General features: G+C 43.7%; 1 protein-coding gene across 3 annotated transcripts in view; it reads right to left on the reverse strand.

Annotated features, from left to right (window-relative positions):
• slc4a1ap (solute carrier family 4 member 1 adaptor protein) overlaps positions 1-21,615 on the reverse strand; it is a 161,515-nt gene that overhangs the window by 52,665 nt on the left and 87,235 nt on the right. For all 3 annotated transcript variants that reach the window (XM_078542708.1, XM_078542710.1, XM_078542709.1), the window contains exons 9-10: positions 20,478-20,667; positions 5,796-5,907 (exon numbers count right to left, since the gene is read on the reverse strand). In XM_078542708.1, the coding sequence (XP_078398834.1) occupies positions 5,796-5,907; positions 20,478-20,667 (302 nt within the window). The remainder of the gene's footprint in view (positions 1-5,795; positions 5,908-20,477; positions 20,668-21,615) is intronic.

The following is a 21,615-nucleotide window of genomic DNA, read 5'->3' on the forward strand; positions in this document are numbered from 1 at the left end:
CTTGCCATTCTCTCAATGCAGAAGCTCATGCGTTCAAATTACTGAGCCACGGTGATGGATATGAATTGAATTGACCCCTCCATTCTCAGCTCATGACTGCACACCGCCTTAAGAACTTTGACATACGGGTACACGTATGCTGCTGGTCTAAGTTGAGTCTTCTTGCTTTTTTGTGACTACTGATGCTCTACATCTGTGCCCAGCAAGGATGACTGTCTCTGTTCTCCATTCTCTGAAGGGGACTTCCCACAGCTTCTTCTGTCACATCCTCCTGCTCACTACTGTCTTGTTCTTCATCCAATGCCACTCTTTCTGACTGCACGTGAGGACCCATCGATGTCACTGTATCTGCACTGGTGGCAAGTGCGCTTGTATGGTGAGTTGGTGCTGGCTTTGCTGTCTCAGTCTCTTGTGGTCGCCCCAGTGCTGTGAGAAGGCTTGGACGTGTTGCCATGACAGAATCTTTGGGGGAGACAAGGGATCACAAGAAGCAGCCTTTGAAAGCAGAAGCCTCTGAAGTGCTGAGGCTTCCCAATGCAGTGGTCTTTGGCATGTTGCCAGATGGAGGGGTGGTGGGGGAAGAGCATTCCACCACCTTAATCTACAGATTGCAATATCATTTCACCCTCTCCTCCAGGGTAGCCCATCTCTCCATTATCCATAAGTCCTATGGGGCCACCCTGACAATTTCCATGGCTTCCTATTACATTGCAATGACGATGGCGAGCTGTGTTAAGAGCCTCCTCCTCCATTGAGAGTCCTCTCAACTTCATTGTGTGCTCTTTTCTCCTGCAAGGACAAAGGAGGGAGAGATAAGACCCAGCTCATCTCCCTGACCAATGCCAGTGGCTCATATACATAGAAAGCTGTATATATCAATGCATGACAGGCCCTCAGCAGTGTCCAGGCTCTGAGTCTTACTGAGAGGACAGTAAATGTCCTGAGCACACATTCCTCCTATGTTCAAGAGCAGCATGCATCTTCACGTTCTTCACCCGGTGTGTCTGCTGCAAGTTGAACACCCAGAGCTTGCCATTAGAGTCTCACAGTGCACTTACCTTGTCAGAGTGAAGGCGGCCATTGAATGTTTTTATGGCACTGCACCCAGTTCCTTTGGACTACACTTTTGCTGCTGATTGTTTCAGCCACCTCCAGTCAGTCTGCTTTGCGTGACCGGGTGGCTTTCTCCTTCCAGCCTTTGGAAAGAAGTCCTCTCTTCTTTCCCTCACAGCTTCCAGGAGGGCTTTGAGGCCAGCATCTGAGAAGTGAGGGGCACACCTCCCCCAGACACCAAGCATCTGCGTCTTCTTCTGTCTCCCCAGTCCTCAAATGTTTTTTTCTGAACAGCTGCAATGATGCCTTTAAACCAGGCCTGCATTCAGCTATCCTGCCTGCATCCCACACCCATTAATGGGTCTCCCAACCTGTCTCCCGCCAATCAGCATACCATTTCTGGAAAAACCGTGGGCTATGACAACTTAGTCCCCATCGTTCCCGATGTCTGTTTCCTGATGCCGGAGGCAAAATACTGTCACTATTTTATGTAGAGAATGTGAATGTTAATTTGTGTACAGCAAGCTCCCACAAATGACCATGAGATAATTTCTAGGTTATTTGTTTTTAGTGACTTTGGTCAGGACTCCCTGCTCTTCTTTAAAAAACAATGAATATGCTGAACTTCATGGAGCATTCAAAAATCGTTCAGTCAGAACACGCTGCAGTACCTGGCAAAGTCCCTTACAGCTTCTTCACTATGTCCCAGTTTCCTTAAAAATAATGTTTACACAAGAGTTTTATAGCCTTCCATTTGATTTATAATAATGTCAGAAGAGTTATGGTAAAGTAGTAAAGTGCAGGACTTGCTGGAACAGATGAAAATTCATCTTGTGTTATTTTGGGAGGAAAGCAAAATGCTACCGCTGTTTTCAAAAGAGGGAGTTAGACAGGACAACCTATAGTGAAACATTCTAAATCAATAAACTGCGAATACAGCATGTGTAAATTAGAGTTGCCTGTCCTTCTGATTTCTCTTAACTACAAAGAATGTTTCACTCTAAAATTAAACGAAGTCAAATCAGTGATACAGGGAGAATAAAACCTTGGGGGTCAGGTTAGAAGGTTGTTATGTGACAACGGGCTTGGGTCACGAAATGGGCCACTAAAAACAGAGCTGAAGCCAACTATATGTTTTGCCTTGAACACAGACACTGCAATATATTCCACTAAATAGCTTTCATCCTGCCATTAGTCTTGTTGTTGGAAATTGTTCCTTCACACTTCAACCAATTTTTCATATTTTAGCACATGGCTTTGCACATTAAGACTTGTTAAACCATCTTCTACTCCAACTTATTTTTCTAATGTTTCAAAACTGTATTTCTCCCTTTCCTTGATATCTCCTAATCAATTTAGCACCATTAGGCTTCAGCCTCGGCTTAATGATAGCACACTTTCCTACGAGTCAGATCATTTATGCCCCACTCCAGAACCTTGAGTATAAAATCCATGCTGAGGTGCCAGTGCTGATAGGATGTTAAACTGCAGCCCTAGTATGGCCTCTTGAGTGGACATGGAAGATTCCATGGATCCTATGTGAACAAGAGCATGGCAAGCATTAACTGCACTACATACTGATCCATGATGAATCCAACTAGAGAAGGTTCACTGGCTGATTCCTGGGATGAAGCGGTTATCTTATGAGTAAAGGTTAAGCAGGTTGAGTCTGTACTCATTGGAGATAAGACCATAAGACGTAGGAACAGAAGTAGGCCATTCGAGTCTGTTCCGCCATCCAATGAGATCATGGCTGATCTGATAATCCTCAACTTCACTTTCCTGCCTTTTCCCCATGACCTTTGATTCCCTTCCTGATTAAAAATATGTCTATCTCAGCTTTGAATATACTTAATGACCCAGCCTCTACAGCTCTCTGTAGTTAAGAATTCCACATATTAAGTACCCTCTAAGAGAAGAAATTCCTCATCTTTGTCTTAAATGTCCAACCCCTTGCTCTGAGATTATGCCCTCTGGCCCTAGACTCTCCCACAAGGGAAAAGAACCTCTCAGCATCTACCCTGTCAAGCCCCCTAAGAATCTTATATGTTTCAATAAGGTTGCCTCTCATTCTTCTCTACTCCAATGAATACAGGCGCAACCTACTCAACCTCTCCTCTTAAGAAAATCCCTCCATACCCAGGATCAACTGTGTGAAGCTTCTCTGGACTGCTTCCAATACCATTCCTTAGATAAGGGGACCAAAACTGTTCACAGTATTCTAGGTGTGGTCTAACTAGTGCTTTGTTTTATATTATTTTTATACTCCACTCCCTTTGAAATAAAGGCCAACATTCCATTTGCCTTCCCTATTCCCGGTTGAACCTGTATGCTAGTTTTTTTGGGATCCATGCACGAGGACTCCCAAATCCCTCTGTGCTGCAGCTTTCTGCAGTCTTTCTCCATTTAAATAATATTCAGCACTTCTACTCTTCCTGGCAAGTGCATAACCTGACATTTTCCCACGTTATATTCTGCCAAGTTTTTGCCCACTCACCTAACCTGTCTATATCTCTCTGTAGACTGTCATTCTCACCACTTGCCTTCCCATCTATTTTTGTGTCATCCACAAACTTGGCCATAGTACATTCATTTCCCTCATCCTTTCCCTCGTACAAGTCATTAATTTTTATTGTAAATAAGTGATTATAAGAATGAGAGGTGATCTTATTGAAACATAAGATTCTGAGGGGACTTGGCAGGGTAAATGCTGAGAGGATGTTTCCCCTCGTGGGAGAATCTGGAACTAGGGGACAGAATTTCAAAATAAGGCTTCTCCCATTTAAGACAGAGATGAGGAGGAATTTCTCAGGGAGTTGTTAGTCTTTGGAATTCTCTTCCACAGAGAGCAGTGGAGGCTGGTTATTGAATACATTCAAAGGTGAATTAAACACTTTTTGATCCTCAAGGGAGTCAAAGATATGGGGGGTGGCAGGAAAGTGGAGTTAAGGGCACAATCAGATCAGCCATGATCTTATTGAATGGCAGAGCAGGCTCAATGGGCCAAATGGCCTACTCCTGCTCCTATTTCTTATGATCTTGTGTTATGTCTCCTCCTGGCCCACACAACCAAACTCAATTTCATTGATTTCACCAACTTTTTATCCATTTCCTTCCTTCTCCTGCCTCCCATTGATTTTGAGAAGGCATGTCAAGAAGAAACAGGTCTTTACTGACTGAAAATATGGCCAATTGATGCTTAGAAATGAAAGGAATGCTGTGACACAATCTGGTTAACCTCAGGCGTGCTTTCATGTGTCAAAGCTGGGAAGTAAATTCACCTTGACTGGTCAAAGGGTGAATGAAAAGAATTTTGTAAATATTTTGTGCTTGATAAGAATGTGTAATTTTAAGATGTTTCTAAATGCTGATTTGCAATGGCAACAGTAAACATTTTTAAATGCACAAAATCTGAAACAATCTGGAGAAAACATCTACTTAATTGCCTGCCCTAATCCTTTTGCCATTTATAAGAAAAATCATGTCCCTGTGACACTGGCATGGGTTAGGCATGCTTTAGTCCCTCAAGTTACAATCTTGTGAAGAGGAGAAAACTAAAGTCAGTGTTAAAAAAATAAACTGGTGTATTTTCAAAGCTTTGATGTACCTAACCAAGATCAAACAATGTAAATCCTGCTGAGAATATCTAGCTAACTGTTTATCGAGAGAAAAAGAAAAGGAACTAATTAGTAGCCACAGCAAGACCCAAGAGTGACTATCGGACACACACAGACCACAACTTATCTTAGCCTGTGGTTTTTTGCGTTCTCCAGTCTCATAAGTAATTTAAAGCTTTGCAGCTAAAAAGGTTTAGTACCTCTTTAGACATAAATAATTCAGATGATAGATTTTTGTGTTAAATAATCAAGCCTCTTGTCATGCTGCATAAATATCTCATTTTACAACCAGGGCAGCCTGTGGGGATTTTTAAATTCTTAAACATATAGTGATCCAATTTGTTTTTTCAGGGGCACTCATCTTTAAATCACTGCTACAGCAAGAAAGTTGGCAGATAACCATTGTAAGAAGGTTTGCAGAAGGAACCCTGCCATCAGGGCCACCGTACTTAAAAAGGGCGATGCACTTCGCATTATGAACTGCGACATTTTCTTTGTTAGGTAAGGGTATCAAGGGACATAGAGGCAAGGTTGATGATGACATTGAAGTACAGATCAGTCATGATCTCAATGAGTGATAGACCTGGTTAGAGGAACTGAAAGGATGACTCCTCTTCCTAATTTGTTCCACACATTTCTGTTGACCCTGTGTTTTTATAAAGAAAGGATACAATGGCTCCTGCGGAACATGAACATTGGCAAGGACCTGTTGAGTTGAATGGCTGGGTTCTGTGCTGTAAATACTATGTAACTTGCTTCAAAGGGTTGTTGAGCTCATCAAAGTCTCAGAGCTGAATTGACAAAGACAGCTTGCACTGAAGCAACATTGGGTCAATAACTATCTCTACGAATGTTCATTTGGCTCCTCCACAAGGGCAGACTCAGAAACTCTTCTAAATTGGAACCTTGGCAAGGTCATCAGCACTTAATGCCTCAACAAAATTTGAATGAAAAAAGATAAAAACAGATTGAATAGATTAACCAATGAATCTTCCATGACTTGGCTTTGCTTGCCTGGTTGTTAAAGAAAATATTTATTCCCCTGTAGCAGTAGTCCAAACAGGACTGTGGCAAAGAGTGTTCAGTATTTTCTTCATATAAAAAAACACATTGCACTTCACTTACCCCAATGGTGCCTGTCTTCAGTTTAAACTTTTTTCCTCCTTTCATTGCCCCAAACATGGGCACAGCAGTTTTCTTAGGTTTGGATTCTGGGTCTCCAGTCTGATTCACATTCCTTAGGATAAAATGTTTTTAATATTAGGCATCTTAAATATTCTCACTATGACACATTATTCAGGGAAAGTTTTTAAGTAGGAGTTTTATTTCATGCAAAGTTGTATCTGTACTTGCTCTCATTCCGAAAGTTTTTTTAAATAAATAAGACTTCCACTAGAGATCAACACTGCTTCTGCAAGTATAAACAGCCAAATTGAGATTTTGTAACCATGAGTAGTGCTAATTTTGGTTTTCAATACAAGCCAAATATTTTGGGGGTACCATGATGATTATACAATATGGCACTTAGGGAATGAGATCAGGAATACTCAAATTCAATATTGGTCTGTTTGGAGATAGCTTCTCAAACTGGAAAACCACAACTAGGCTTGGCATCCTTGGGCTGGGATGGAGTTGTGAGTGGATTTTGTAGCAGAGCTACTCGTCAGAAACAAGTATATAAATGCTGGGTGAGATTTGATGCTAATGAAAAGGCCTGTCGACAGGCCATTTGGGCAAAGTACCAAAATAACCCTGCACATGTGGAACCTTGCCTCCACATAAGTCATCACCACCTTCAGAATTAGCAGGGAAGGCTTCCCCAATGACTGAAACCTTATATATTGAGTGGCTGAGTCAAAGTGTCAGCTGTGGTTCGGTTGATAAGCACTCCTGTCTTGGAGTCAGAAGGTTGTGGGTTTAAGCCATGCTCCAAAGACTTGAGCACAAAATTTTACGTGGCATTAAAATTGCGCAGTGAGAGAAAACCATACAAGGGACACACTATTCACAGATTGTATGTGTATGTGTGTATTCTTAGAATGTAAGTGATGTTTTCAATGCTGCATTTATAGCCTGTCTCCAGCTGCCCTTGGCAGGATTATTAAAAAGCCATGAAAAAAGTTCCCACATTTATCAAACGATTTATCAAATGGAATTTATACGCCCAAAGCATAGGGATGGCCATCTAGTCATTCGAACCTCAAATTCCAATAGATATCATTACGAAATTAGAAAACCTGCTGACATCTCAGGATTCAGTTATATCATCTTCAAGACTGGATTGTGTGGTTATTGAACTGCTTTAAGCTTTGGTATCATGGAGTTAGGTAGAGAATTCCAGGATGGTGAAGGAAAGGTGGCATATGTCTAAGTCAGGATGGTGCTTTGCTTGAGGGGAGCTTGCAGATAATAGTGTTCCCATGACCCAGCTGCTCCTGGCCTACTTGATGGTAGAGGTGCTGTTGAAGCAAGCTTGTGGAGTTGTTGTCACGCATCCTGTGGATGCCATAGTTAGTGTGCTGATGCTAGAAAGTGTAGATATCGAGTACAGGGGCACTGATCAAGTGGACATGTTTTGTCCTGGATGGTTGTCCTCGAGGCTTGTTGTAACTCTTTTTACAAAACAAATAAACTGGAAGTTAACAAATCAAGGGACAAAGTAAAAGGTAGCCCCTTAAAGGGAAACTGTAAAAACAAAAAAGACGAAATGCAAAGGAAACTTACCAACATTAAATCAAAATGCGATTAAAGGGGGTTGATAAAACACCCCAGTCCCCGCGGTGCCCACCGAGCACGGAAGGCCTCGATGGTGCCGGCAGACACCATGTGCTCCCTCTCCAGGGACACCCGGCTGCGAACATAGCCGCAGAACAGGGGTAGACAGTGGCGTCGGATGACCCGCTTGATCGCCCGCTGCCTGGACCTGTTAATGGCCAACTTGGCCAGGCCCAGGAGCAGGTTCATGATGAGGTCCTCCTCCATCTCGGCCCCCCTCAGCACTGGGTGCCCGTAGATCAGGAGTGTGGGGCTAAAGTGCAAAAAAAAACAGTAAAAGGTTTTTCAAGAAACTAAAAAGGGGGTGCAGTCTACAACAACCAACATACACGTGACCCACCAACTCTACAAGGCCGCAAAAGATGCAGGCATCTTGGGAGTCTGTGAATCGACACATCCTACGATTGTTTGGGACTTTTGCATGTAACACCCTCCAACCCAGGTCCCCGATGGAAAAGGGGGCACACCTCTGTAGAGGGTCAATTGAGGTTTGTTGTAGTTGCACCCATCTGGGAGAGTGATAAATGAAGATCAGGCGCAGTGGAGTAATTTGGGTATTGTAAGAGAATTAATTAGGAAATCGAAGATAATAATAAATTCCAGAGAGAGAAAAATAAAATGTCTGTCCCATCAACACTAACACCCAGAGTCCATATATTTTAACTCTACCGCATTATCACCATCTGTTGATGCCTACTTTAGAGAACACCACGTTCCTTCCCTTGCCTCCAATAAAATATAAAAGTAGTGTGGTTAATATCTTTAAAATTTCAAATCTCCCTTCTCAACAAAAATTGATCCTGCTCCCTTTTAATGATGGATTTGACCCTGACTCAAATGCCTTCTCTGGCATTGAGGTGCCCACTATTCTGTAGGAAAAGTTCTCTCTCATCTGTAACTGTTCCCAAGGCTTCTGATTTTGTATTTTTGCTTTCTAATGCTGTGCTTATTGTTAAGATTAAAGATCTTGCTTGCCTTAACACCATCGCAACCTTTTATTACTTTCAGCTCTTGCCTCACATTGCTTCAAAGTATTGTCTCCAGTAAACGTAAGTTATACATTGGAACATACATACAAATTAGGAGCAGGAGTAGGCTACTCAGCCCTTCGAGCCTACTCCATTTGGTTGCTTTAGGCTTTCTTAATGATTTTGCTCAGCAAAGCAGGAGCATTTTTGCCTTTTGAGCTTCTAAATATGCAGCAGGTAGCAAAGTCTAAAATCTATGTTCTGATCAAACTGCATAGATGTCAAAGCGCAGATACTGATAGGTTCTGTCTCTAATGTAAAAGGTAGATCAGGCATGGTATAGGGAAACCTCAACCAGTTCAGTGGTCCACATGGTTTTAGACAAGAATAAGTCCAGGAGAAAGAGATGGAGTATCTCTATGCCTCCAGAACAGACCTGTAATATTTCATCTCAGGTTAGTGGTGCATTATTCTATTAGGGCTCAAATTGCTGAGGGTGACAAGAAGGATTTATAGTTTGTAGATTTCAAGTCATCTGCAAGTTTTTTTTTTCTGGCCATTTTCATCACTTGTGGATCTACAATATATTAGATGCAATTAAAACAGATGTTAAACCTACTTCGGTCCACATGGCACCCTGTGTAGATAATAAACAAGACTGACTTGATTGTCAGATCTTTTTCAAACTTTTATATTTCTCCCTGTCGACATATAATCTCAAAACATTTAAATACATTCAGAGACACTTGCAAAAGCTATAAAGTCGTGAGGAAAAATGTGCTCAATGACAGAACGGGCTTCTCCTGTCAATATATCTACATTCTTACGCTTATAATTACTCTCCGAGGTTATCATTCCTCCCCTTCTGCTTTTGGTTCTTCCCTTCTTTCATTCTCCCTAGAAAGTACAAACCTTTAAAACTTAAGCTTAATGGCGCCTAACTATTAATTCAGTGGTGTTGTATCCTATGGGTTTTGGCTCCTCACTGATGTAATGCTGCAGCTAAATGGTCGTAACTGCAAAAATTGCAGCTTGTATAGAGCAAAGCTGACAACTTCATGGAAAATTATGAAAAAACTGAAAAGAAAGGAGAGCCCAGGAGAGGCTATTAAAGTCCCCAGAACACAAAATAGGACAGAGTGTTTGGAAAGGGCTAGGAATCTAACTTCAAGCACATCAGATAAAGGGACGACAATGAGAAAGGGGACGGGAAATACAGGACTGGAGGTGTTGTATCTGAACGCACGCAGTATACGAAATAAGGTAAATGAGCTTGTGGCGCAGATTGAAATTGGCAGGTATGATGTGGTGGGCATCACGGAGACATGGCTGCAAGGGGATCAGGACTGGGAGCTAAATATCCAAGGATATACATCCTATAGAAAAGATAGGCAGGTTGGCAGAGGGGGTGGGGTTGCTTTGTTAGTAAGAAATGAAATTAAATCGATAGCAAGAAATGACGTAGGGTCAGATGATGTAGAATCTGTGTGGGTACAGTTGAGGAACCGCAAAGGTAAAAAAACCATAATGGGAGTTATGTACAGGCCTCCGAGCAGTAGTCAGGATGTGGGGCACAAGATACACCAGGAGATAGAAAAGGCATGTAAGAAAGGCAAGATTACAGTGATCATGGGGGATTTCAATATGCAGGTAGACTGGGAAAATCAGGTTGGTAGTGGATCCCAAGAAAAAGAATTTGTGGAATGTCTACGAGATGGCTTTTTGGAGCAGCTTGTGGTGGAGCCCACTAGGGAACAGGCAATTCTAGATTTAGTGATGCGTAATGAGGCAGATTTGATAAGGGAGCTTAAGGTGAAGGAACCCTTAGGAAGAAGTGACCATAATATGATAGAATTTACCCTGCAATTTGAGAGGAAAAAGCTGGATCAGATGTAACGGTATTACAGTTGAATAAAGGCAACTACAGAGGCATGAGGGAGGAGCTGGCCAGAATTGACTGGGAGATGAGCCTAGCAGGAAAGACAGTGGAACAGCAATGGCAGGAGTTTCTGGGAGTAATTTGGGAGACACAGCAAAAATTCATCCCTAGGAAGAAGAAATATATTAAAGGGAGGACGAGGCAACCATGGCTGACAAGGGAAGTCAGGGACAGCATAAAAGCTAAAGAGAAAGCATACAATGCGGCGAAGAGCAGTGGGAAACCAGGGGATTGGGAAGCCTACAAAGACCAAAAAAGAAATATGGAGGGAGAAGATTAAATATGAGGGTAAACTAGCCAGTAATATAAAAGAAGATTGCAAAAGTTTTTTTTAGATATATAAAGGGTAAGAGAGAGGCAAAAGTGGACATTGGGCCGCTGGAAAATGACGCTGGAGAAGTAGTAGTGGGGAACAAAGAAATGGCGGAGGAACTGAGTAGGTACTTTGCGTCAGTCTTCACGGTGGAAGACACGAGTAACATCCCCAAAGTTCAAGAGAGTCGGGGGGCAGAGGGGAGTGTGGTGGCCATTACCAAGGAGAAGGTGCTAGGAAAACTGAAAGGTCTGAAGGTGGATAAATCACCTGGACCAGATGGATTACACCCCAGAGTTCTGAAGGAGATAGCTGAAGAGATAGTGGAGGTGTTAGTGGTGATCTTTCAGGAATCACTGGAGTCAGGGAGGGTCCCAGAGGACTGGAAAATTGCTAATGTAACCCTCCTGTTTAAGAAGGGAGTGAGGCAAAAGACGGGAAATTACAGGCCGATTAGCCTGACCTCGGTCGTTGGTAAGATTTTAGTGTCCATTATTAGGGATGAAATTTCAGAATACTTGGAAGTGCATGATAAAATAGGGCAAAGTCAGCATGGTTTCATCAAGGGGAGGTCATGCCTGACAAATCTGTTAGAATTCTTTGAGGAGTTAACGAGTAGGTTAGACAAAGGAGAGCCAATGGATGTTATCTACTTGGACTTCCAGAAGGCCTTTGACAAGGTTCCGCACAGGAGGCTGCTCAGTAAGATAAGCGCCCATGGTGTTAGAGGCAAGGTACTAGCATGGTAGAAGATTGGCTGTCTGGCAGGAGCCAGAGAGTGGGGATAAGGGGGTCCTTCTCAGGATGGCGGCCGGTGACTAGTGGAGTTCCGCAGGGGTCAGTGTTGGGACCACAACTTTTCACTTAATACATTAATGATCTAGATAAAGGACAGAGGGCATCCTGGCTAAGTTTGCAGATGATACAAAGATAGGTGGAGGGACAGGTAGTATTGAGGAGTCGGGGAGGCTGCAGAAGCATTTGGACAGGTTAGGAGAATGGGCAAAGAAGTGGCAGATGGAATATAACGTGGGGAAGTGTGAAGTTATGCACTTTGGTAGGAAGAATAGAGGCATGGACTATTATCCAAATGGGGAGAGAATTCAGAAATCTGGAGTGCAAGGGGACTTAGGAGTCCTAGTCCAGGATTCTCTTAAGGTTAACTTGCAAGTTGAGTCGGTAGTTAGGAAGGCAAATGCAACGTTGGCATTTATTTTGAGAGGACTAGAATATAAAAGCAGGGATGTGCTGCTGAGGCTTTATAATGCTCTGGTCAGACCACATTTAGAATATTGTGAGCAATTTTGGGCCCCGTATCTCAGGACTCTGGGTCTATACTCGATGGAGTTTAGAAGGATGAGGGGGGATCTGATTGAAACTTACAGAATACTGAAAGGCCTGGATAGAGTGGACGTGGGGAAGATGTTTCCATTAGTAGGAGAGACTAGGACCCGAGGGCACAGCCTCAGAGTAAAGGGAAGACCTTTTAGAACAGAGATGAGGAGAAACTTCTTTAGCCAGAGAGTGGTGAATCAATGGAATTCATTGCCACAGAAGGCTATGGAAGCCAGGTCATTGAGTGTATTTAAGACCGAGATAGATAGGTTCTTGATTGGTAAGGAGATCAAAGATTACGGGGAGAAGGCAGGAGAATGGGGTTGAAAAACTTATCAGCCATGATTGAATGGTGGAGCAGACTCAATGGGCCGAATGGCCTAATTTCTGCTCCTATGTCTTATGGTCTAACATCTAGTCAAGCACAAATTTTCAGTTCCTTTGCTTGAAATTACATTTAGGGCAAATAAACATCAATTGTCCATTTTGGCAGGAAGAATTAAAAAAAAGCATATTATCTAAATGGTGAGAGATTGCAAAGCTCTGAAATGCAGAGGAATCTAGTACATGAATCGCAAAAGGTTAGTATGCAGGTACAGCGATTAATTAGGAAAGCTAATAAAATGTTAGCGTTTATCGTGAGGGGAATTGAATACAAAAGCAGGGAAATTATGCTTTCTACGTACAGGGTTCTATGTACAGAGCACTGGTGAGACCACATCAGGAATACTGTGTACAGTATTGGTCTCCTTATTTAAGGAAAGATGTAAATACGTTAGCAGTTCAGAGAAGGTTTACTAGACTAACAACAGGAATAAACAAAACCAAAAATAAAAACACCTGGAAAAACTCAGCAGGTCTGACAGCATCTGTGGAGAGGAATACAGTTAACGTTTCGAGTCCATATGACTCTTCAACAGAACTAAGGAAAAATAGAGGGGTGAAATACAAGCTGGTTTAAGGGGGGGTGGGACAAGTAGGGCTGGATAGAGGGCCAGTGATAGGTGGAGATTGCCAAAAGATGTCATAGACAAAAGGACAAAGAGGTGTTGACGGTGGTGATATTATCTAAGAAATGTGCTAATAGGTGACATTAACGGTAGAAAGCAGGACGTGCAAGTTACAGATATCCCTCGTGGGGGTGGGGTGGGGGGAAGGGATCGAAATAGGCTAAAAGGTCGAGGTAAAACAATGGAAGGAAATACATTTAAAAATAATGGAAATAGGTGGGGAAAAAAAATCTATATAAATTATTGGAAAAAAGGGGGGATCGGAAAGGGGGTGGGGATGGAGGAGAGAGTTCATGATCTAAAGTTGTTGAACTCAACATTCAGTCCGGAAGGCTGTAAAGTGCCTAGTCGGAAGATGAGGTGCTGTTCCTCCAGTTTGCGTTGAGCTTCACTGGAACATTGCAGCAGGCCAAGGACAGACATGTGGGCATGAGAACAGGGTGCAGTGTTGAAATGGCAAACAACAGGGAGGTCTGGGTCATGCTTGCGGGCAGACTGAAGGTGTTCCGCAAAGCGGTCACCCAGTCTGCGTTTGGTCTCTCCAATTAGAGGAAACCGCATTGGGAGCAACGAGTGCAGTAGACTAAATTGAGGGAAGTGCAAGTGAAATGCTGCTTCACTTGAAATAAGTGTTTGGGCCTTTGGACGGTGAGGAGAGGGGAAGTAAAGGGCCAGGTGTTGCACCTTCTGCGGTTGCATGAGAAGGTGCCATGGGAGGGGGTTGAGGTGTAGGGAGTGATGGAGGAGTGGACCAGGGTGTCCCGGAGGGAACGATCCCTGTGGAATGCCACCAAGGGGGGTGAAGGAAAGATGTGTTTGGTGGTGACATTATGCTGGAGTTGGCGGAAATGGCGGAGGATGATCCTTTGAATGCGGAGACTGGTGGGGTGATAAGTGAGGACAAGGGGGACCCTATCATGGTTCTGGGAGGGAGAGGAAGGTGCGAGGGCGGATGCGCAGGAGATGGACCAGACACAGTTGAGGGCCCTGTCAACCACCGTGGGTGGAAAACCTCAGTTAAGGAAGAAGGAAGACATGTCAGAGGAACTGGTTTTGAAAGTGGCATCATCAGAACAGATGCGACGGAGGCGGAGGCGAAGGAACTGAGAGAATGGGATGGAGTCCTTACAGGAAGCGGGGTGTGAGGAGCTGTAGTCAAGGTAGCTGTGGGAGTCAGTAGGCTTGTCATGAATATTGGTGGACAGTCTATCATCAGAAATTGAGACAGAGAGGACAAGGAAGGGAAGGGAAGTGTCAGAGATGGACCATGTGAAAACGATGGTGGGGTGGAAATTGGAAGCAAAATTGATACACTTTTCCAGGTCCAGACGAGAGCATGAAGCAGCACCAAAGCAGTCATTGATTACCGGAGGAAGAGCTGTGGGAGGGGGCCGGAGTAGGACTGGAACAAGGAGTGTTCGACATAACCCATAAAGAGACAGGCAGAACTGGCACCCATGCGGGTACCCATAGCCACACCTTTTATTTGGAGGAACTGAGAGGAGTTTAAGGAGAAATTGTTCAGTGAGAGAACAAGTTCAGCCAGACAGAGGAGAGTAGTGGTGGATGGGGATTGTTCGGGCCTCTGTTCGAGGAAGAAGCGGAGAGCCCTCAGACCATCCCGGTGGGGGATGGAGGTGTAGAGGGATTGGACGTCCATGGTGAAGAGGAGGCGGTTGGGGCCAGGGAACTGGAAATTGTTGTTATGATGTAAGGTGTCAGAGGAATTGAGGATTTAGGTGGGAAGGGACTGGACAAGGGGAGAGAGAATGGAGTCAAGATAGCAAGAAATGAGTTCCGTGGGGCAGGAACAGGCTGACACGATCGGTCTGCCGGGACAATCCTGTTTGTGGATTTTGGGTAGGAGGTAGAAGCGGGCTGTCCGAGGTTGGAAGACTATGAGGTTGGAAGCTGTGGAAGGAAGATCTCCAGAGGAGATGAGGTCAGTAACAGTCCTGGAAACAATGGTTTGATGTTCAGTGGTGGGGTCATGGTCCAGGGGGAGATAGGAGAAAGTTTATGCGAGTTGACGCTCAGCCTCTGCAAGGTAGAGGTCAGTGCGCCAGACAACAACAGTACCAACCTTGTCAGCAGGTTTGATGACGTCAGGGCTGGACCCGAGAGAATGGAGTGCAGCAAATTCAGAGAGAGAGACAGGTTAGAGTGGTGAAAGGAGCAGAGAAATTGAGACGACTGAAATACCTGGAATAGACAGGTTGTCTTTTGAGGATAGGTTGGACAGGTTAGGCTTGTATCTACTGGAGTTTAGGAGAGTAAGAGGTCACTTGATTGAAACATATTATTGACAGAGTGGATATGAAGAGGATGTTTCCTCTTGTGGGAGAACCTAGAACTAGGGGTCATGGTTTAAAAATAAGGGGCTGCTCATTTAAGGCAGAGATGAGGAGAATTTTTTTCTCTGAGGGTTGAGAGTTTTTGGAATTCTCTTCCTCAAAAGGCAGTGGAAGCGGAGTCTTTGAATATTTTTAAGGCAGAGCTAGATAGATTCTTGATTAACAAGGGGGTGAAAGGTTATCAGGGGTAGGCAGGAAATGTGGAGTGGAAGTACAATCTGATCAGCCATGATCTTATTTAATTGCGGAGTAGGCTGGAGGGGCCTACTACTGCTTCGAATTCGTATGTTCATATGTAGATGATTGGAAGAATGGGAATGGGCAAGAAAGCTCCACATTCTTGCTAGGGGTATTGGAGTTACTGAAAGTGGACATCAGCAATAATATATCACTACAATGGTAGAGTCAGGGACAAATCCTCTCTTGCTGGGGGATCCCGCTCCCATACTACATCTGTACCTTGTAGGCAGAAATTAAGGTGCACAGTTAGCCAAGGTTGCTAGACCATGGTCGAAAGCATGGGAAATCAGGACCTTATTTATTGCTATTCCAATGCAATTTGGTTGAAATCTTTCTTCTAATCATCAATTCCAGTTTTATATGAAAGTATATAAATTATAAACAGTAAAGCGGGGCTTTGAATGCAGCATGCAGCTCATTGGAAACACCTAATGCACTACCCCAAACTTTCTGTCTGTTAATGTCAATGACAGAAAATTACAGGCGAGGCCCTGCCGATATTGCAGGCTCGGAGAATTCTTCTCGCTTCTTGAATATTTCCCAACAAGGTGAAGCCTCTTGATGCAAAATTACTCACTATTCAGAGGAATGAACTATACGGTAGGCCTTCTGTCTCTTCCTCATCCCTGCCCTAGGTCACCTAAATAAGCACAGTGTGAGATTAAACATGATATTCTTTGTCATTACCATTTAGTTTCACCATCTTGTATACTTGGTTTGTATTCCTTTGAGAATAGATTAAGGGGTGATTTAATTAAGATGATTAAAGGAATAGAAGGAAACTACTTCCTCTGGTGAGGGGGTCCAGAACAATGAGGCCATCCAAGGGTGATGGCAGGAAGCACTTGTTCATACAAAGGTTAGTGGAAATCTGAAACACACTCCTCCAAAAAGCTGCTGAGGCTGGGGGACAGGGGGATGGAGGGGTGAGGGGTGGTGGGTGGCAGGGGGCAGTGGGGATGGAGGGGTGGTCAACTGAAAATTTCAACACTAACAATGATAGATTTCTGTTAGAGAAGGATATTACGGGGACGGAACCAAGGCGGGTAAGGGGCGCACAAGGAGACAGGAGTGAGACGTAGCAAATTAGGCTCACGTGATAAGCTTTGCTAAGTCCTTTTCAGGTTTCACTATACGTTAAGAACCAAGATCTGACATAACTAAGTTAGGCTAGCTTGGTAAGTAGACACTGCCTGGAGTGGCAGTTATCTGCCAATCACCTGAAAGCAGTTCATTCAAGTGTGTTAATTACTGAAGCTAAACAAGCTAATGACTCATCAGAGGATCTATAAAAGAGACAGGCTTTTCAAACCACGCAGTCAGTAAGGGGTATGCGAGGAGACAGGCGACTACGCCATAGTGAGAAGCAAATCTGACTCATGTGCGAATTTGGTGCATGGGGGAAAGAGGTGTGGTATACATTGGAATTATTCTAAGTTGGGAACAGGAGCAACTGAGCAGAAATTGTCCTGGTCACCTTCAGAGCAGAGTTTGAAAAAAGAAATTGAACAGTGACATCAGAGGAAAACCATAAGTTCATTGGTTCATAAGAAACTGCCATTAGGGAGTGTCTTTAAATAGCTGCAAATTAGAAAAGTATTATTTTTAAAGTAGCTACTTGCATTTGAATAAGAAAAACTGGGAATAAGGGGGAGTCAGGGCTAGTAATGTAAATATAAGTAAATGAAAGTAAAATAAAGTTAACGTAAGGGAAGTAAAGTTAAGACGTGGCAGGGCAGCTTGGTTGTGTCGAATGTGGGAAGTCATGGACACTACCTGGTGACTTAGATGGCCACATGTGCAGGAAGTGCTACCAGCTGCAAAAACTTGAGCTCTGGGTTTCAGAACTTGAGCGGTGGCTGAAGTCACTGTGGTGTCAACATGAGACTGGGAGCTACGTGGATAACACGTTCAGAGAGATGGTCACACCGTAGGTTAGGAGCATGGAGGCAGGAAAGGAATGGAGGCTGCCAGGCAGTCCAACAAAATCAGGCAAGTAGTGCAGGAGACCCCTGGAGCCCGCTTGCTAACTGATTTTCTTTGGATACTGGTGAGGGCATTGGTTCCTCAGGAGTGCAGTCAGGACCCAGTTTGTGGCACCACGAGTGGCTCAGCTGTACATGATGTGGGGGTGGGAAAGAAGAAAGGAAGAGCAAAAGTGATAGGGGATTCATTAGTTAGGGAAATAGGCAGGCGTTTCTGTGGCTGCATCCGTGGCTCCAGGATGATATCTTGCCTCCCTGGTGCCAGGGTCAAGGATGTCACAGAGTGGCTGCAGGGAATTCTTCTGAGGGAGGGTGAACAGCCAGAGGTCGTGGTCCACGTTGATACCAATGACTTGGGTAAGAAGGGGGATGTGGTCCTGCGGACAGAATTTAGAGGCCTAGGTCGAAAATTAGCAAGCAGGACCTCAAATTAGTAATCTCTGGATTACTCCCAGGTGCCAAGTGCAAGTGAGTACAGAAATAGGAACATAAGGCAGATGAATGCATGGCTGGAAAGATGGTGCAGGAGGGAGGGCTTTAGATTCCTGGGACACTGAGACTGACTCTGGGGGAGAGGGCACCTATACAAGCTAGACGGGTTGCTCCTGAACAGAGCTGAGACTGAGTTCCTTGCAGGGCATTTTGCGAGTGCTGTTGGGGGGAACCTTTAAACTAACTCGGCAGGGGTGTGGAAACTAGGAGAGAATATTAGAAAGGAATGCCAGGGCGCACAAAATAGTTGGAGAGACAAATAGCACTAGTATAGAGAATAGTTAGTTAATAGGTGGAGTTGGAGTGTGAGAAAATCGTGAAGTCTAAATCAAGATTATGCAGCATGTGTGTGAATGCACGGAGTAGAGCGAATAAGATTGGTGAGTTACAGGTGCAGGTTGCCATGCATATTGTGGTGATACGAGACCTGGCTTAAGGAAGGACAGGACTGGGTGTATTCCAGGGTACAAGTTGTTCAGGAAAGATAGGGCAGATAAAAAGGAGGAGAGGTGGACGTATTGGTTAAGGAGAGCATTTGCAGTGCTGGAGAAAGAGGATGTCCCAGAGGGTTCAGGACAGGATCAATTTGGCTACAGCTAAGGAACAAAAAGGGTGCAATTGCAGTGCTCAGTGTAGTCTATAGACCACCAAGCAGTGGGAAGAATGTAGAGGAACAAATCAGCTGGGAAATTACAGAGAGATGCAAACATTATAGAGTAGTTATAATGGGGGACTTTAATTACCCAAATGTAATCTGGGATAGTGATAGTGTAAAGGGCAGAGAGAGGCAAGAGTTCCTAGAGTATATTCAGGAAACTTTTCTACACCAGTATGTGTCCAATCCAACAAGAAAGGAGGCACTGCTGAACCTGGTGCTTGGAAAAAGGTGGGCCAAGTAGATCAAGTGTCAGTGGGGGAACATTTAGGAGACCGTGATCATTGTATCATAGGATGACAGTAGAAAAGGACAATGGGCAATCCAGAGTAAGAATAATTAACTGGCGGGGAGCTGACTTCAATGAGCAAGAATGGAGCTGGGCCAGATAGACTGGAACCAAAGGTTAGCAAGAAAAACTGGAGGTAGCCCATTGTTCAGCTACAAAGAAGAAATGGTTTGGGCACAGTCAAGGTATATTCCCTCAGAAAGAAACGGTAGGGCAAACAAATCCAGAGCTTCCTGGATGAAAAAGGCGATAGAAATTAAGAAAAAGAAGAAAAAAGTGTGCTTGTGACAGGTGTCAGGTAGAAAATACAATTGAGAACCATGCTGAATACAGAAAGCTCAGAGGAGAGGTGAAGAAGCACATAAGAGAAGCGAATTATGAGAAAAGACTGGCAGCCAACATATAGGACATAGACAAGTTGGAGTGGACAGATAGGTGGCAGATGAAGTTCAATGCAGAGAAGTGTGACATGATTCATTTTGGTAGGGAGAATATCAAGTGACAATATAAAATAAGGGGTACAAATCCAAAGAGTGTGAAGGAGCAGAGGGTCCTGGGTGTATATGTGCATAAGTCATTAACGGTAACAGGACAGGCGGTTAGAGCAATTAATAAAGCATGCAGTATCCTAGGCTTCATTAATAGGGGCATAGGGTACAAGAGCAGGAAGTTTATGCTAAACTTGGATAGGACACTAGTTAGACCTCAGCTACAGTATTGTGTACAGTTCTGGGTGCCACACTTTAAGAAGAATGTGAATGCATTGGAGTGCGCAGAAGAGGTTTACAAAAATGGTTCCAGAAATGAGAAAATTCAGTTATGAAGATAGATTGGAGAGGTTGAGACTGTTCTCCTTGGAGAGGAGAAGGCTAAGAGGTGATTTGATAAAGACGTTCAAAGTCATGAAGGGCTGGATAGAGTAGATAGGGATAAACTGTCCCTGCTCATAAAAGGATTGAGAACAAGAGGGCACAGATTTAAAGCGATTTGCAAAAGAAGCAAATGTGATGAGACACAAAACTTTTTCACAGTGTGGCCCGAGTGTGGAATACACTACCTGGAAGCGTGGTGGAGGCAGGTTCAATCGGGGCTTTCAAGAAGGCAGTAGATGATTACTTAAATAGACACAACATGCAAGGGTACGGGAAAAAGGCAGGAGAATGGCACTAAGTCATAATGATTATTCGGAGAGCTGGTGCAGATACCATGGGCCGAATGGCCTTCTTCCAGTAACAATTCTGTGATTCTGTAAAACCCAGATCTGTCATGATCTAACTGAATGGCGAAATAGGCTTGAGAGACTGAATGGCCTATTCATGTTCCTATCTTCTTGATTCAATGAGGAATTGTCAGCATTGTTCACATCCAGAGATCAAACATCATCACTGCTGATCTAACCATGTGCTGATTGAATTGCAGTAGTTAATTATAAGGGCTGCTCACTTGACTTACTCCATTTTTAACTCTGGTAGACCCACTGGCGTCACTATCTTTATTAGTTTCTGTAGCCTTTGCTGCTCCTTTTTCAGCTCGAAGGACTTGATGTGCCATTTCTTACGAGTGACACTATCTACTGTTGCTCCTGTGCGGATTTTGGTCATGAAGGCATCCAATGGATCTTCCCCAGGGGCCTGCGTGCAATCTGTGATGGAAATGACACCACGCATTAAGGACAAACAGTTGATTCTGTACTGTTAAACTGATTATCACCTGAATGTATAAACTCTGCATCCAGTATTGGCTATTCATTTGTTTTATTTCCCCATACTTCACTGGGATACTGCACTCATATCACAGGATAGATAAGAGTCGGGGAGTCCATTTTTGTGTTATAGTTCATCCATGCAAAAAGAATCTAGAATCTGCACGTCCCCTCCCACCCCAGCCACCTGCCATGGGATTTGTCTTCAGAACCCTTTCAAGAATTTCATTCAACATGGCAATTACTCTTTGCAAAGAACTTCTGTATTCAAGAGATGCAGACACTTTACTATCTCACTGTCTCCTGAATCCTTCTCTCTGTAAGAAAGTGCTAGATAGCTTCTTGAATGCAGAAGTTTCTCCACAAAGAGTGATCAGCGCACAAACTCCTAAAACTGTACTTTGCTGCTTTGGGGCCATGCATCCCTTTCTCAAACTCTTTTCCTCTCACTTTCAGCAAACTGAATAAAAGAAAGAGAGAATGTTATGACACAGAAAGAGGCCATTGCGCTGGTGCTGACTCTTTGAAATAGCTATCCATTTAGCTCCATTTCCCTACCCTTACAAATTTTGCTTTTCAAATATTTATTCCCTTTCAGAAGCTACTGCAAATTCAGCTTCTGACTATTTCTGGCACAGCACTGCATAGCTTAGCAACACTTTTGTTTTTTGGTAATGATCTTAAATTTATGCTGTCTGGTTACAAATTCATTCACCAGCAGAAATACTTTTTCCTTTACGGCATCATCAAGACATTTGAATTTTGATAAACTTTTAAAGATCCCTAACAAAAACAGAAAATGCTGGAAAAACTCAGAGTCAACCCTTCAGAAGGGACATACGGACTCAAAACATTAACTTTGTTTCTCTCTCCACAGGTCTACTGCTG

This window comes from Cetorhinus maximus, chromosome 5 (genome assembly GCF_964194155.1).
Source record: "Cetorhinus maximus chromosome 5, sCetMax3.hap1.1, whole genome shotgun sequence".
Taxonomy (NCBI): Eukaryota; Metazoa; Chordata; class Chondrichthyes; order Lamniformes; family Cetorhinidae; genus Cetorhinus; species Cetorhinus maximus.